The 18304-nt window shown below is 37.5% G+C and overlaps 1 protein-coding gene across 8 annotated transcripts in view; it reads right to left on the bottom strand.

The window, feature by feature from the left end:
• Window positions 1–18304, bottom strand: part of cadm2a (cell adhesion molecule 2a) — a 496729-nt gene that overhangs the window by 14872 nt on the left and 463553 nt on the right. For 5 of the 8 annotated variants that reach the window (XM_077242794.1, XM_077242790.1, XM_077242792.1 and 2 more), the window contains 4 exons: window positions 13413–13574; window positions 12342–12432; window positions 10827–11005; window positions 7023–7133 (listed from right to left, as the gene is read on the bottom strand). In XM_077242794.1, the coding sequence (XP_077098909.1) occupies window positions 7023–7133; window positions 10827–11005; window positions 12342–12432; window positions 13413–13574 (543 nt within the window). The remainder of the gene's footprint in view (window positions 1–7022; window positions 7134–10826; window positions 11006–12341; window positions 12433–13412; window positions 13575–18304) is intronic. The other 3 variants (XM_077242793.1, XM_077242796.1, XM_077242797.1) reach the window with 1 other exon arrangement.

Genomic DNA, 18304 nt, shown 5'->3' with positions numbered 1-18304 from the left:
ATTCCAAGTCAGAATGTTTGTATTTGTTTTGATTTGTGTGATTCCACCCACTGCCAATTTACCAAACAGTATTTCGACACCCTGGGTTGCCAGTTGGCAGAAAACACAGCATATTGTAGCCAGGGAAGCCAGCAAACAAACCAGGTCAGAGATCGCAGATTCTACCCAACTAAAAAGCATCGTCATCCATCCAAAAAGCTCAATGACCAGACGCATATTAAAACACGGATAAATCAACTCATCAACTTACGATGTAAGTCTCTTTGGCTTTTATTGTCAATTGCGCTTGCTCCTTTTGCGTGTTCTCAATCTGGCTACCCGCATGACCGTTGAGTCTGAGGAGGAGGGGGTGGGGGAAACAATATTTTGTTTTCCCTCCAATATTTTGAATTTGAACTGCAGTATCCATTTCAACCGCTTGCTGTCAATATTATATACTGCACCTTTAATAATATGCAGTGATGACTATCAGCCATTTATTAGTACATTGACTCCACCTGTGGTGTGAGGTTATCTTTTTAAACAACGAAGGCAATCAGAGGCGGGAAAGTAACAGTGATTATTTTTGCAATACCATTTGGCCATTGGCACAAAAATGCAAATAAAGTTTGCACATGTTCTATCAGAAACAGAGGATCAATGTTGACATATCTCATTGTAAATATACTCTATATGACAATGTGGATAGGTTTTTTGCTTGTTCCGTGGGTAAAAATCATTTTTATCCATTTATGACCATTCAAAATACTACATGAGCTGAGAAACTGCCGTTGAGATGAATGGGAATGCTAATGGTTGGCTTTCTCTAGGTATTATAGACCTTCTTGGGACCCACAAGCCCTAGAAACAGGTCAATAACACATCTTATAAGTATTTCATGAGAATTTTACAGTCTCTTAAACAATCTAAAAGCATAGCTTTGGCTGATTTCCCAGTTAATGGACATAGTGTCTTTTTTGTCTGGGAGGGCATATGAATATTCTGCCTCAGACTTAAAGATCCTATAGTTCTTGTTCTCTTCCTGCATGTACAGGCTCACTTCTCTTCATAACACTTGGGCAGCCAGACAATTAAATCATATTAGAGGTCTCTGACTAAATAAATAAAGATAAATAATGGCTTAAAGCACTGTTTAATATATAAATTCCCCATTTTCTGCTGAGAACATTTGACAATTGTGACTAATGGAAAATTGTTAACAGGAAGAAATTGAGGCTGTTGTATTCGAGTTGTGGCCCTCATGGGGGCCCAATCTAGGAAATAAACGTTAAACATTAAACATCCAAATCAACCATTCCCTCCATTCTCCATCCACGCAGAAAGGAAAAAAAAAGGCTAAATGCTCATTGTCCATCTTTCACATCCCTTTGCCCAGCACAGCAGCCTCTTAAATGACCCGTGAATCTGTAGAGGGCTGATTTACATACCGGATTCTCTTGAGAGTTGATCTAAAGCCAAACGGGGGCAAAGGTGACCGCTGAGTTGGTCAGCAAGGTTTAATTAGATTTTCAAAACAAATTACAGCTTCTAATTGTGCTTGAAAAAGTGAGTCTGGAGAGAGACACAATGATTGAACCCAAATAGGGTGAAAAAGAAAACAAATAGGTGTTCTCCACCGAGAGGCACGAGCAGGCAATATACTGAATGATTTGGAGACTTTACACTGTAACATTCATAATTAGGCTGCCATGCTTCAAACTTGATCTGCAGTGAATGCTGGGAAATGGCGAGAGTGGTTATTTCGGCAAATTAAAGCAGCTCAAGGCTTCCAGAGGATTACTTAAAGTGTCTCCTTTCCAAGGAAACTAAATGAATGAAGAGAGTCTTATTCGTAATTCATATTCGGTGGCAGAATTTAATGATTTTTCTTTTTTCCTTTCCTGTTATATTTTAAATTGTTACCATAAGTCTTCCCTCGACATGACTTAATGTGACAGATCATCAATAACCGTGCTGCGTGACCGAGGAAAAAGACCTTTGCATTACATTTTAATTCCTCCTGTGTTGTGTCATTTTCAGAAAAGAGAGAAAGGAGGGCGCTCAGGACTCCAGTCTCAATATTTAACTGACCCTCCAGGGACACGGCAGCTGAAACAGTTGAAACTTTGACTTATCCATTTAAACAGAGACATTTTTTTTTATTTTTGCTGGTGTTCTCTGGCAGCCCCTCTGAGGAAAAGCTTTTTCATCCTGGAACACACCTTTCTTGGAGTTCAAATCAATAATTCTAAGATGTTCATATATAAAGTTCAAAATCATTTTCATCCTTCTATTGAGAATAAGCAGCAGGATTAATGATTTCCAAGATGAAATCCTCAATCTACACTTCTAAAACCCTATTTGGGATTTGTTTTCTGGATATATGTCTCTAAAGTAATTGTGTGTAATGATTATCGTCAATTGAGACAGGATAAGTAATGTCTGTGAAGCTGAAGAGATGGATTGTACCCAGGAGCACTGCAAATATTATAACGCTTTTAGATATTTTAGATATTCCTCCACTTTTTGGGAAATAATAATTATATTTTAAGAGTTTTGCTGCTGTGCCAAGAAAGAAAATTGCACCTGCCTACAATTCAAAGACTTTAAGACCAAGCAAAGCCTCTGTGTAAGTGGTAATTTACTACAGCGGTCACTTAGCTGCTATTTATCAAGGACAAATGTTAAGTCACCTAATTAATATTCATGAGTCAAGCTGATAAGGTTTATAATGTGTCCCTCCTACTTTTCAGATTGTTGCTGCACTCCTGGGTGTGTACGCTTTGCCATCACACATAACAGTGAGGATCACACAATCATAAAATTATTGGTAACACTTTATTTTGATGGTCCCTTTTGAACATTCTGTTAACTATAAGTAACTTTGCAACTACATGTCAACTAACTCTCATTAGAGTATTAGTGTACAGTCTGCTTAATATCTGTTAACTCTTTATTGTGATGATCCTCCAACAGACACTATACTGACTATAAGTAACTTTGCAACTACATGTCAACTTATTCTAACGCTAACCCTACCAGTCTACTAATACTCTACTAATACTCTAATGAGAGTTAGTAGACATGAAGGTGCAATGTTATTTATAGACAACAGAATGTGTTAAAGGGACCATCAAAATAAAGTGAAACCAAATTATTTTGTCGTGCTAATTATTACGGTAACATATTTGAGATTACCTGGCAAAATTCATTCAAATTTCAGAAAAATGTAACCAAACTGGTGATATTTGCAAGCCTACATTGCACTCGATATTTAAAAGACTTCTTGTTCTTAGTCTCTTTAAAAAAAAAAAAAAAAATGTTATGAAAAAAAGTTACAATACTGTAATTTCTCTCCATCCCTTTGCTTCAATCATAAAATTACAGGCTTGTGCACTTTTTTGCTTTTTGCTAACCAAACAAGAACACAATCCTTTCAATCTGTTATACATGGGATGTCAAACGCATTAAGGAACAATAGAAAATTAAGTTTTTTCCCCTGGCTGCAAGCGTGAACGACGCTTGAGCGGCGCGTCAGCGTAACTACATCGTCACTGCAGCTGCAGACGCACGAGAGTATTCACACTGGAAGCGTTTGTACAGTGTCACAGCAGCGGCTCCAAAGCTACATAAGCGAGCAATTCTTTACAAAGCCAACTATACATTTGTTTTTAGAAGTTGGTCATTTATAAAATTGATAGTCTTGAAAGTTTGTTATGGGGAGGTGTACAACATTCGCATAAATGTTAAACAACAAAACCAAGAAAACAGCTCCGATCTTGTCATTTCAGTCATACTTTCGATATGTTTACAAGACTGCAAACTCCGGAATAAAAAAGACAAAAAAAAAAAACCACACAAAAAAAAACATATGCGCTGCACACGCACCGCTGACGCTTGCGGTGTGAAACGGCCGTTAGGTTTAAGGTTGTATACCATGCAACATTTTTATTGGCACAGTCTATCAAAAGTCTTGAAAATCATCAGGGCTCCTCCGTAATTTTAATCGCGCTGAATCGTGATAACCCTCGCCTTGCGATTCACACATCAGTAGCTCCAAGTGTTCATATTACTTGAAGAAATAACTCAAGAAGCTAAAACATGGCTCTAGATTTCACATAAAGCACTAATTGGATGAACAAAGCTTTCCAAGGAGGCACACATTGCTTGTGTTAGAACTTGTAAATGATTCTCTGAGGATTGCTCATTTGTTTGCTTCTTACTGGGACTACAGCCCATGACCAAGGCAGTATCCAGGCCACAACTGACAGGCCCACGTCGGCACATTATGCTCCTGCGGTGTGGCCATGTTGAGTAATTGCTAGGCTTCTGGTCAACGCTTCAAGAAACATATGTTCCACTCCACACTGAGAGACTCCTTGCAGGAGGCTAGTCGTTTCCATGTATAACGTGTATCTTTTGACAAAGGGTCTTGGAGGAATCCACAGTAACCTACAGCGGAAATAATAGGACATAATTCGAAATAATTGGTTTTTTTTCAAGCCAACATATTTCAAAGCTTCAAAAACTTCAGTACTTCCACGATAGACCCTTCTCTGTTTATGTCCTGGAGTTAAATCCAATTAAGGCGGATAATTCTTGGCAGACGCTGGACAAGTTTAAAAAGTTTTGTAATAATTTTGCAAAACTGCGGCACTTTGTTGTCCTCCCTTTCATTTCTGGACTTGGCTAATGAACCTAAACCCAGACCCTCCCTAAAACAGATAAATTTCTGCACTTTCCTCTCCTTGTCCAAAGACAAAAGGCATGACCAATCATTATCCCTGTAAAAGTGTCTCAGTGGGACAATAATAGCGCAGGGGTCTACGGCAGGGCGCTTTCATGCTGATTATGAAAAGTGAGCTGTAAATATTTTAAAATTCTCAGCATCCCCAGTACTTTATTCAACCTTTCAGCTTCATAAGGTCAGAGCTAATTTGCAAGCCATAAAAACGCATTTGGCAGATTTAACAGGGACGGGAGGCGCACTGATGGCATCGTCTGGGCCCTGTGTTTCTTTGAGGAAGAGTTATTATTCCCATTAAGCCCGGCAGAACGATGAGGCCAGAAATTCGCCGCTGGTACGCCCCCATTGATCGCAGGCAGGAGAATGAGCTGCTAATGCATTTGGAGAAATAAGATCTGTTAACACTGCAGACGTTCAGCATTACAAGCTCAGAGAAAAATTCGCTTCGACGTAAGGCATACGTATGTGTGGTATTTTTTCACAAATAGCTGATTCCATTCTGGTCGACTCTGGTTGTAAACACAATGCAGTTAAAGGATAATTCCAGCATAACCTGGCATATAACTGGGATATCCTTAGGAACAGTCAGCCTGCTGATAACATACAGATGCAGGATAAACTTTATTCTTCTACAAAATCCCATGTTTACTACAAGTAATCCTCAAATTTAACCAAGTAAGCCACTTTGAAGAATGGAACGGTGATGCTATCGTGATACAATACAAACACAGCCATTTTGTTTTTGTGCAAAAACTTCCCTCAAAGTTGCACCAACAGGGCTGTACCCCTCACAAGTGGCAAAAAATAGGTAGACATTCAAACGACCCTTTGGAGAGTCCACGGGGATTGCACTTTTTTATTTATTTTCGCCTTATAAATCACACTGTCTATACTGTATTTAGCTGAAGCATTCATAAACAAGAAACAAAACAGACCCTGATACCCCTGAGACCGGACATTCACCGCTAGGATCTAAAGAACACTTATGTCACTTAGTATATGCCTCCAGGCTTGCTGTCTGTACTTAACTGATGGGAACCGCTGTCGAGATCCTTTAAAGATGCATAAACTCCAGGGTAGAGGATAGTTAAGGTGACCATTTACTCACTCCAAAAACTTGTCCCAAACCCATATGCTGTTTGACATTGGGATATACGACATGTAAGAACCAGTGGCAAGGCTCAAAACTCGCATTTGAAACTAAAAATAGATGTATTTAGGAGCATGTGTGCAAACGTCCCCGCAGGTCATAAAAAAGTCTTAAATATCTTAAATGGTATATCAAACATCTGAATTATTATTTTAAGAGGGCTTAAGTTTGGGAATGAAAAAAACGTGAATCATGATACGGCCTAATGTGATTAAACTTCAAAAGGCTATGATTTCATCAAATAAATGCGAGCAGTAGCACTGTATGTTTCAAATCAAAATGCATTCTACAGTCTTGTGGTTAAAAGCAGTTAAAAGCAATTAATACCATGTGTTTATGCCAATAGATTGCTTGAGATGCTGATGAATTACAACAATGTTTACTTTATGGTGTTTGTAGTATATTATGTGGTAGATATCTGTGAGAGAGCATATTTTATCTTTTTCATTGAGTAGTCGGCAAAACATTATTTAACATAATATGTTAAATAATGTTTTGTAATGTCCAGCATTATTATTCAATACACTGTATAGATTTTACTAGTATTGTACTAGTATCTGTTTATAACAGTTATTATATTTGATAATTATTTACTGCACCCCTAAAGTTTTTAAACGTTCTCCTAAATGTTTCAACTTTTCACATGTGCTTCTTGGGGAAAAAGTAAGCATAAAGCCCTGATTGGTATTTTGCTTACCAAGGTGAAACCAGGCTTAGTTTATGTACAGTACTAAACAACTTTTTTAAGAGCTTCAGCAAATGGGAATTTCTGTAAAGATTCTTAAATTCTCATTTTGTGTTTAATGGACAACAGCGCATTTTGTATTGTTTTGTTGACTCATACCTTTAATAAGATGGGTTGAAAAAAGATAAAGACACATAAAGGGCTCAAACTGTGACAGTTGAGATGCCAGAAATCATAGTTAGAACAAAAGTGAATGGTGAATGGAAGAGATATGAACAAAGCGAGGACACACAAAGGTGCAGCGTGACTGCAGGGTACAAAAACACTTCTCTCCAGAAGTCCTTGGAGCTGCAGACTCGAGTCAGAGGAAACCAGCTTGGTGAGAAGAAAGAGAGATATAGGGATGGAGAGGGAAGTGCGTGAGGAGGATGAGTAGGAAGGGCAGTGGGGTTGTACAGTACCTCTGTTACCGGTGACAGCAGAATTGAGATTCTTGGAGTCTAAGGGACCTGTAGTGTCTGGGAGGGTGGGTGCAGGGGAGGTTGTGGATGGTGACGGTGTGGTGGGGGCATCTGTCATTATACGCAACAAAAAACAATGACAAGAAACATGTAAACAGAAAGGGACGACCAAAAGACAAAACAACAATGACAAGGGGGAAGAAAACATTACCATAACAATGGAACAAATGAAACCATCGTTGTATGCTGACACAATGAAAATAAAAACTGAATGGGTTTAATTTAACAATACACATATGAATAAACTATTGAAAAAAAAACAGCATGTACAGAACACCTGACACTACAGAAATGCATGTCTTTCTTTATGATGTTTATAGATAATGGGTTTGGTTTGTGTATAATATATCAAGCCATTCTAGATGATTGCAAAATGCAAAATGGTAGAAAAGAAAAAGGCATCAATATTTGATGTAATATCAAAAGTGGTCTGCACTGCTGAAATGATGGATAAAATGTAAAGAACAATCACCGTAACAAGCATTTTGTTTCTACTAATATATCCTTATATCAGGGCTGCTTAGAGCTAAATATTAGAGCATCTTTAAAAATGCAAAAGAGCAGATGCTACTAAATCTGTCTGTATACTATACCTATCTGTATATTATATATATATATATATATATATATATATATATATATATATATATTCTTATTAAAGGGGGCCAGGCTAAAATGCAAAAGCAACGTTCACTCATAATCTATATAATTTCAAGGTGAAGTTGAATTTGAGTGATTTATGCTTTAAAACAGCAGGTATCATTTAAGCCTCTTGAATGTGACTGGTTCAACAAACTGTGTAATGCTGGCAGCCGTTTTGTATGCATAAAGCATATTTAGTGCAGTGATAAGGACAGGAGAGGAGTTTTGGGCTCAAGTTGATAAGCTAAATCACCAGTCTGCCTTTATACTAATGGACTCAAGCAGACAAGCAGAGTAATCTAACTGATACAGTAGCTCAAAATTGCACAGCAGCAACCAGCTCTGGCTAACTATAAATTAGACAGTGAGGTTCCAGGGCAGACATTAGTAAACAGCAGCTCATGGCTAGACTTGTGCATTATCTGAGGAAAATGTAAGTGATGTAGAGCCATGTGAGAATTGCTAGGCTGTTGCCAAGGTCTCATGAGTGTTAGAACATTGTCATTGCTTATTGGCTTCCTATGAGATTTGTTTCAGCTGGTTTATTGTCCAATCACACAGGTATCATTCACATTTGTTGCATAAATGAGGTGCAGGATGACTAACACGTCATACTTTAATTCTTTCAGTATTGAAAAGGGTTTGTTCATATGTATAGGTTAGGAATATCAACAAATGCTTAGATCATAGTAAGAGCAATAGTAAAAGTTTTGCATTATCAAACACCACTTCTGTTGGCTTGGCTGGAGCCTTGGGAGTTTTTTTTAAAGGATCAGATAAAGTTTGTCTTTGTTTCCAAAGAACATTATTTATAATACATTTAATATTGAACAAACAAAATATTTCCCCCTCTGAATGTTAATTAGCACATACCAGTGTATTCCTACCCAGGGATATGGAGAAATACTTCAACAATACAGAGAAATGTGAAAAGATATTATTCAAGTCGTTATCATTCTAATAATAAAATCCGGTGCAAAATTAGTTGCTCTTGTTGATCTGCTAGGTACATGTTCAGCTTTAACTTATACACACACAGTAGCTGATAATTTCTCAAGAGCAAGTAATTTGGCAAGTAATCCTTTTTCTAGAAAAATAACGACTCACAGATGGCAGGGTTGTAAGCTTTTCTCTGTACGGTTGAAGTGCTTGAGTGATGTTTTGGATGTTAAAAAACAAACAAAACAGAGACTACAAGTAAATCATTCATTGGCTGATTTCTCCAAAAAGTATAAACAAACATATAATCTGTTGCTTTCAAAAAATTGCTTTGTTTATTTGATCATCCGGCCAGCCCAACATAGCAACACTAAATCAACCAATAGGGTGAGTTTGGGGAGTGGCTATTTGTTTAAACAACCAATGATAGATACGTGTTTGGGAAACTTTTAGAAACATTCATTATTATTTTCTGTTTGATGAGTTAAGTACTGCAGAAATTCACCTTAAAACCCCCTAACTTTATAACAAAAAATGCTCTCATTTTAAAAGTACAGCTTATGGAAATAGCAAATAACGAGATTTTGGCTCTTGGGTTTTTAAGTTGGGGGATATAGAGAATTATTAAAGTGTTCAAACCTGTTCAAACAGTCTAGATACTATTGGCCTGCTCTAATATCTTATTTAAATGTCATGGCCCAATTTTAATTAAGGGTGAGATTTGAATAATAATATTGACTATACCTACCTCTCAAGTACCCCACTGACATGGCAGCACTCTGCCTGGAATATCAAGCATTCGGCTGCATATTGAACAGGTAATATTGAATTTGGAATTGGCACAATACAAGATAGGTGATCTGATGAAGGACAGTGACCATCATATTGCTCCGGGTTTTGTGCTAATCACTGATGGAAGGACGGCATCATGTTTTGCCATTTAAAAAGACAGTAATGAATTCAGACATGGTGCTTTATATGTGACACCCAATTAGCTTTTTATTCCTACAGAGAAGGTGTCAGTTTTATAGTATCAACATCATTAAAAGCTTTGGTTCTCCTTGTTGTTATAGTGTCCTGACATTTCAATGAGCCACTGACTGGACCCCTACACTGCACCATAACGGCTAATTAAATCTTTCTAAGATGGCCCGTGGGAGGATACAAAAGTCGAGGTAGAAGGAGAAAGTGAGAGAAAAGTAACTTCTCGACTGGAGAGCCTGAGGAAGAATTATCCGGACTGGGTTTAGTGTCAAGAAGGCAGGGGAGACTCTTCGGCTTGATGCTCACAGTCATATCCGCTCTTAGCCTGTGAGCGTTTCCGCACAGCTGCCTCTGATGAAAGAGATGGCAGATGTGGACGCAGTGTAGCCTCTGAACCTCAGGCTGTAGCGAGACCCATCATGCTTTTCTGTCATGCTAAGTGTGTGAAACTCATTCTCTTAAGCGAAGTCAGAGAACGACAGAGAAAAGTGGGTTGCTGCGTATGTACACTTCGTTTGTGCAATATTTATGATACAGAGGCAATTGTACGTCTGTGAAAGATTATCACTAAATTAATGGAATATTTCAGTCAAAATGGAAAATTCCGTCATCATTTACTCATGTTAATAATACTAGCTTTTGCCCATATTATAAAAGTCAATGAGACCCAAAAAGTTCAAGTTCTATAAATGTCAAAAAGGTAATGTGAAATGAATCCATACGACTTGTATGAAGTGTTCTGAATCAATACAATAATTTTGAATGATGAACGGATTGAAATTTAAGTCTCAATTCACTTTCAAATCAAATCAAAACTCGCTTATAAAAGGACTACATCAAACACGGCGACAAAAAGTTTGGGGTTCCATTGATTTTCATTATATGAACAAAAACATCTGACATTCTTGAAAATATCTTCTTTTGTGTTCTGCACAATAAAACGTCATATGAGTTTGGAAAAACATTAGAGTGAGTAAATGAGTAAATTTTGAATTTTAATTTCTGCCTTTAAGCTAGATATGGTTGATCTATCAAACCAGCAATCATTTCAAGGCATTCAAGTGCGTCACTATAAAAATGACAGTTACTAGCAGGGTAGAAACGTAGGTTTGATTAGCGATACAGATGCTTTCTGCAAGGGCTCTGCTTGCTTAACATGTTACTCACTCTGTCACTCACCATAAATAACCAGCTTATATTCAGCATGACTGGTGCCGAGGTGATTGGTGGCTTCACAGCGGTAGGTGCCGTTATCTGTTTTGTTCAGTGACGTGAAGGTCAGTTCTCTTCCTTCGACAATCATATGGTCCAGGTCTGGCAGATCTCCTCCGTCTTTGGTCCAGAGTACTGGGTCTGGCCTGGTGAAACACTGATATTTAGCTTCTAATAAAAAGCATTATTATAATTTTTTGAATTATAATTAATTAATTAATTGTTTTATTTATTTTTTAATAATTTAATTAATAAAGCTTTTTTATAATTTATTGAATTTTTACATTTATTTTATTATTTTTTCCCCATCCTTCGATAACAACGATTTGCATTTTAGGATCTGCAGAGCTGTAGATGCTACACACAGCCAGAAACAACAAAAGGTTTGGCAGACATAATAGCATCTATTCTCGTTCCTCATTCTTACATCACTGTGAGTATCTGAACACCAAATAGGCATTCTTTACATAAATATGAGTGGTCATATGTTTGCATGTGTTCAAATGTATTGTCTGATATCAGAATACTGTATATGGAAATATAGAACAGGCAATTTTTGCAGCTTAAAGAGATAGTTCACTCAAAAATGAAAATTCTGTCATAATTTACTCACCTTTGAAGTTGTTCCAAACCTGTACACAATTCTTTGTTCTGTTCAACACAAAGGAAGATATTTTGAAGAAAGTTTGTAACCAGGCCGTTTTGGGGCACCAATGACTTCCATAGAATGAAAAAAATATATGCTATGGAAGTCAATGGTGCCCCAGAACTTTTTCTGTTTCCCACATTCTTCAAAATATCTTCCTTTTTGTCCAACAGAACACAGAAATTTATACAGGTTTTAACAACTTGAAGGTGAGTAAATAATGACAAAGTTTTAATTTTTGGGTGAACTGTTCCTTTAAGTGTCAACAGTTAGTCTTTTTGACAGGGAACAGTTTTTGCGTACTGAAAGTTAGTATGTTTTCCTAGTACAATGAAGACTTTTCTCAAAAGATCTCATCTCCTTGATCTCAAAAGATCAAGGAAAATTGGATTCCTTATGATATGACCACTTTAATGCTACAATCAATGGAAAACACCACCATAAAGGTACAGCAACGGCTTTTTCAACTTTAGTTTCAAACACAGAACAGTTCTAAGCTATCTGTATTATCAAAATTTATCAAAGATTTGTCAACTATTTTTTTTGGAAATAATATAAAGTTTTGGCCTTATTTTAGCTTCACTTATACCAACAGATAAGAGCTATAATTTTGTTTTCCATGTGAATTTATGGTTATTTATTCATAGCTGTTTAATTTCAACATAATCAATTTTATGAGTCATCACATTAATGCAAGCATGTGGTTATAAGCCTCTAGCTGTAGGCCTGCCCACAGGGCAATTTCTCCTTGGTGCATTAGATATGCAACGCATCTTCCCAAAGCTCGTTGCAAACATTATAATTCAGCGTGATGCTGATAAATTGACGATGCTTACGAGGGGTTTCCTTTAGGTACACATTCCAGTTTCAGGTACTGCCCCTCCTGTGGGAGGGTTGCGGAGTGTATGATGTTTACAATGGGAGCATCTATAACAGAGACAGAGAGAGACGGACAAAGAAATATTGTTTCAGACAGCATTCAAGCGGAGGAATGACACTCTATGGAGATCAAAAGGTAAGTGATGTGATGTTACTCAGGCTCAAATGCTCCACTGCGTCTCACTAGATTGATTAAATGTCAAAGCTTCAAAGAGAAACTCTAACTGGCAAATGATATTTTTCTGTAATCACTGTGCATAGTTTTTGCTTTACCACCATATATCTAGTTTTAAAAGTTGCAAAAAAGTCTTTCTCATTTGCGAAAAGAAATTATACCTTTAATATGTCTAATCCAAACTTCCTGTTTCAATAGAAATGTCAACATAAGACTGAAAATTGCACTCATAAAGCATTTTTATGGGGTCATCATTTACGAACCCTCATGTTTAATTTAGGCTTTTAGTCACACATAAACATTCATCAACTTACACATCAGTTGTGGTAAATGGGAGCTCAAGCATGCTTGCTTGACGTGTGAGAGCCAATGAGGTTCATTCTCGTCGTACGCAGCACGTCTGAACTTCCGCAAGAACCAATGAGGTTTGTTTTCGCGCGTCAAGCAAATAATGGTTGAGCGTCTGTTTATTTTTGTTGATCAATGTTTACATGTGAATGAAAGCCTAAATTCAATTTGTTTGTCATATAAAACCTTGTCTCTTCAGAAAATTTGGACTAAACTGCTCAATTCATGTGGATTATCTCTTTATGAACTTTTTTGAATCATCAAAGTGGTAGTTGCATAGACTGTCAATGGAGGGACAGAAATCTCTCAGATTTAATTAATCTTCATTTGTTTTCCAAAGATGAACGAAAGTCTTACGGCTTTGAAACGACATGAAGGTGAGTAAATGATGACAGAATTTTCATTTCTGGGTGAACTATCCCTTGAAGGTTTTTGTTTTATAGTAAGGAATATGGATGTGAGCATCATGGGACGCTGGCTTGAGTTGGGACCCAGCCATACTCACAGTGGACCTCCAAGACCTGCGTAGTGTCTTCGTGGGTGGCAGTCAGAGCCACATGGTCCACTCTACAAGTGTAGGCCACACCGTCATCCTGCCGGTCCACCTGGAGCCGCAGGGAACTCTTCACTGTGAATGTTTTGCCACTGGCATTCACCTCTTTGGCACCTGAGCAAAGTGGATATGAACAGCATAACAAAGATGAAACGTGTTTTAGAGCTTCACATACATTACGGTCAGAGTTACAGTGAGAACTTGAAGTACTGTGGAACACAGGGGTTCAAAAAAGATGCACCACTCTTTTTTTAAGACTTTACGTTTCAATAGAAAACTTTAGTTTTGTGAAGACAGAGTTGAGTTGCATTCATTATTTCCACCCACTGACGCACATCACTGTGTTTGGAATGCTCTTGAATCCTGCCTCTATCTTTTCTCACATCCAAAACTAGATAAAACTGGTGAAAGTTAAACTTTAACTCTTATCTTACTCTGTCAAAGTTGAAAATATTGATCCGATTCTTGTTTTTCTGCATTCGACTGAGCTGAACTCTCGTGGCAAATCAACCAGAATTTATTTTTGCAATTGTGACAGGTTCATTTCATCGGTTTAAAAAAAGTAAATCCTCACTGAACTTTAATTAAATTAACCTACATTTTCTTCTATAGAATTAGTGTTGATGTATAGTGTTGCACATGAGACATTTATCAGAGCAAAACAGCTCCCCTTATTTTCTCCTGAAAACTCCATTAGTTGAACAACAGATTGTGTTTTGTTTTGTTTGCTTCAATGTGTTAATGACTTCTGCGTTTATAGGCTTATGCTGCATACGTCGCTGTCTAGTAGCACTGACAATACAAATCCAGGGCAATTAATCCACTGCATCTCAATAAGCTTAACAAATACTGCAAATTTCTCATCAAAAGGATATTATTACATCTTTAAGAGTGTAAATGACATATTGTAAATTCACTATTGTCAAACAGTTGTTCAAATAAATGTAAGGACCACAGAACATACTCATTTTATGCAAACCCTAAGAGAATCTAAAATCAGATCACACTCATTGAATCACAAGATTTTACAGCGATGCTGTAATTTCAACACTCTTACATGTTCACAAAGAACACATTTTTGCATTCAACTTGCACTATTTTTCTACTGCTTTTCTGTGTAAAAATGCGCTAGACGGATGTGTTTGACCATTGTGTTCGCAAAAATGTTCTTGAAAATGTGCCGCTCAAGTTAGAAGTAGTTTAACTTTTAAAAAATGTATGTATATAGACCTTGTATTTTTTTTCTGTTCCACTGCCACATGTGTCATGTTTTTAACAGAAAAAACTTGGTTCTACCGAACTTTAAATGGATCTATAACTCGCATCATATTTGGAATCAAAATCTATATAGAACATTTTAAAGATTTTAAAACATAGGAACAAAACAACACAGGATGATGATCTACCTAATTTTCTTTCTTTTTTAAAAAATATAATTTTAACAGTATGGTTCACAAAACAGGGAAAAAGATTAGTGCATCATGAAAATCATGTTTTGTTGATTTGTGTTTGTGGATTTAAAGACAAAATCACAAAAGACGTCACTCCTTCCAAAACCTTCAGATTTAGGTCCAACTGTGAGTACAAATCCACACAACTCCTGTCTATATGAATCATCTTATTCTTTCTCTCTTTCCATTTGCTCCCCCTCACTTTCTCTACTCCCAGCATCACTCCTGCTATCACTGTCAAGCTGTCAATCAGCTTCCTCTGGGGGTGTCGCCACCCGCTCAGGAGCATCTGAGCATGCAGAAGATATCATTTAGAAACCTGAACACACACACACACACACACACACACACACACACACACACACACACACACACACACACACACACACACACACACACACACACACACACACACACACACACACACACACACACACACAGAGAGAGAGAGAGAGGATGGTGGTTCTATGGGTATTCTTTCATTTTGGGATGCTTATGGGATGCAGTCAAGAGGTTGGGGGTACATTTTTATTGCAGATATACAACTAACAAACAGACACATTGTTAGTCTGTTCATAAGAGCATTCAGATGAATAACACTTTGTATGGCTGTGAACGGAGCAAGGCAACTTTCATTTGAGAGTTGACAAACACTCCCAGCAATTAGATGTGGATAGTTTGTTCCACCCTATGGTTAGAGCCAGTGAAGATTCCCAGGATGCTTTAGAAGTTTCTTTAGATCAACTTGAGTGCATTTTACAGTTGGAACAACTCAGTAGCAAGTGGTGGTCTTCTGAAATGCGGAAGCAAAGTCCCCTTGCTGCGTTTGAGAATTTTTGTACAACGGAAATCATTCTCCCTGTTGTTCTCCCTGAATAATCAAAATTATTCAACCCCCATTGAGAATCAGGTTTATTGGACAGACTTTCAGCTGTTTGCAATGAACAAATCAAACAAAAGAAATTGAAATAGCATAAAACAACAAATGTTTTAATTGGTTTCCTCAAATTCAACTGAAAATGTAACTTTTAATGACTTCTACAGTCTCAAAATTATTCAACTCCTTCATAGCATGCATCTTTAGTACTAGAACACCCCTTTTCTTTTATGACCTGCTGCAAATGAGATGTATAACCAGACACCAGCTTCTGGCAGCGTTTCTGAGAAATCTTAGCCCATTCCTCATGAGTAAAGGTCTCCAGTTCAGTAAAATTTTTGGGTTTGCGTGCTGCAACCGCCTTCTTCGAATCCCACCAGAGATTTTCTATAGGGTTCAAGTCAGGTGACTGTGATGACACTGTAGAATCTTCCAGGACTTTTTCTGCAACCAAGCCTTGGTGGAATTTGAGGTATGTTTAGGATTCACTGTCCTGTTGAAAGATCCAATGACACCCAAGCTTCAGCATCCTCACAGACGGCATAACGGATTTCCTGATACTTCAATGAATCCATCTTGCCTTCCACTTGCTGTAGGTTTCCAGTGCCAGAGGATGCAAAGTGGCTGCAAAGCAGACCCAGAGCTTCACCAAGCCACCGCCATGCTTAACTGTAAACAGAGTGTTCTTTTCAGCATTTCAGTTCCAGTTTTTTGTTTCATTCTTCTTCCTCCAGACATACTGCTGATCCATAGGGCTGAAAAGTTCCAGTTTTGTTTCATGGCTCCACAGAACAGAATCCTAAAATTTCTGTGGCTTATTTATATGATTTTGAGCAATTTTCTTGTGCTTTTGGGTCGGTAGTGGTGTATGTCTTGGAGTTCTGGCCAGGAAACCGCATGAGTTTACTACATGTCTTACTGTGCAAGCTGAAACCTCAGTGCCTGTTGCCACCAAGGCTTGCTTGCTGTCTTAATGCCTTCGCAGAAATTTGGTTGTAGCGGTTGACATACCCCTTTTTCTGCTCCCAGGTAGTGTAACCACAGTTCCTTTAACTTTGAACTTGTGAACTATGCTTTCAACTGTGTCTCCAGGAACATTAAGTGCCTTCGCTATATTTTGTATCCTGTTTCTTGTTTGTGAAGTGCGATTATATCTTATCTTAACTTTTTGGACCATTTTTCTAACATGTAGTCAAATGACAAATGACACTCAACAAATCTAGCCAGTTCAGATATTTCATGTGTTCTAGCTCAAGCACACCTGTTGCAACTAATGAAGCCCTTGATTAGTTGCATCAGGTATGCTTTATACACCTTTTATTGCAAATTTGTATTGTTGTGAGGGATTCTATTCGGGGGGTTGAATAATTCTGATACTGTAGAAGTCATTAAAAGTTGCATTTTCAGTTGAATTTGGGAAAACACTTAAAACATTTGTTATGTTGAGCTTTTTCCATTAATTTAGTTTGATTTGTTCATTGCAAACAGCTGGAAGTTTGTAAATTTTGTCAATAAACCTGATTTGCAATGGGGGTTGAATAATTTTGAAAAATTACACCTGTATATATTATACTATTTATTAACCAACCAACATAAAAGTATGTTGTTGACACTCCTGATGGTTTTTTTTTCTTTTCTAGACATGGAGATGAATCTTTCATTTAACATTTGTTGGCTTAAAAATGTTTCTCCGTCAGATTCTGATTCCCAGGTTGTTTAGTTTAGTTGTTTTTATTTTGTTAATTTCTACCAGTTTGACTTATTCAGACCAATTTCGGTTGTGAAAATTATAGGCAGCTATTACAGCACTGACGGTAATCAGCCAATCACACGCCTTCTCTCATGGGATGTTAAACTGAATTTTGGCGCCCACGCCACACTTTAGGATCTCAACGAAATGAGAACATCATCTGCTTTCAACTGATTTGACTGCCTAAATATATTATGCCCATTCACCTACATCATCTATTTATTCATCTACTCATCCATTCATTCGACTATCTTTCAATCCTGGAGAAAAAAACAGCACGATGAGGGTTTGTCGGCACGGTCTACTTCTATTGTCCCTCTCAGTAAGTTAGTGAGTGGGTGAGAGGGGAGAGATTTTCCAGCAGACAGAATTGAAATTAAGGTCAGCATGTTTCACATTAATATTTATGAAGGCAAACCAGTAATAGAAACATTATCACAGACACACACTCACCAGAGCTTCACACACAAGCTCTGATTTAATGCAAACAACAGCATTAAAACTGTATCTAATCTTTATTACACACACATCAGCATGTGTAATTACGTTCATATTTCGACGCAATTCGACGTGACGCAATTTAATGTGAATTATCGCTTATTTTTGGTTTTAAGGCTGAGCACTGTGCTCTTTCTGGAACCGGAATACTTTCCTGGAACTCTACGATAGCTACGGCATATGGTGAACCCAGAGAGCAGCGAGAACAGGAAAGAATAAAACGTGGGGTGAGATTAGCATTTCATTTCAGCTGTGAGCAGTTCTGAAT

The sequence above is a fragment of the Siphateles boraxobius genome, unplaced genomic scaffold (genome assembly GCF_051911475.1).
Source record: "Siphateles boraxobius isolate OS27281-9 unplaced genomic scaffold, OSU_SipBor_1 25, whole genome shotgun sequence".
Taxonomy (NCBI): Eukaryota; Metazoa; Chordata; class Actinopteri; order Cypriniformes; family Leuciscidae; genus Siphateles; species Siphateles boraxobius.
Note: the sequence above shows the minus strand (reverse complement) of the source record. Positions and strands in the feature narration are given on the sequence as shown.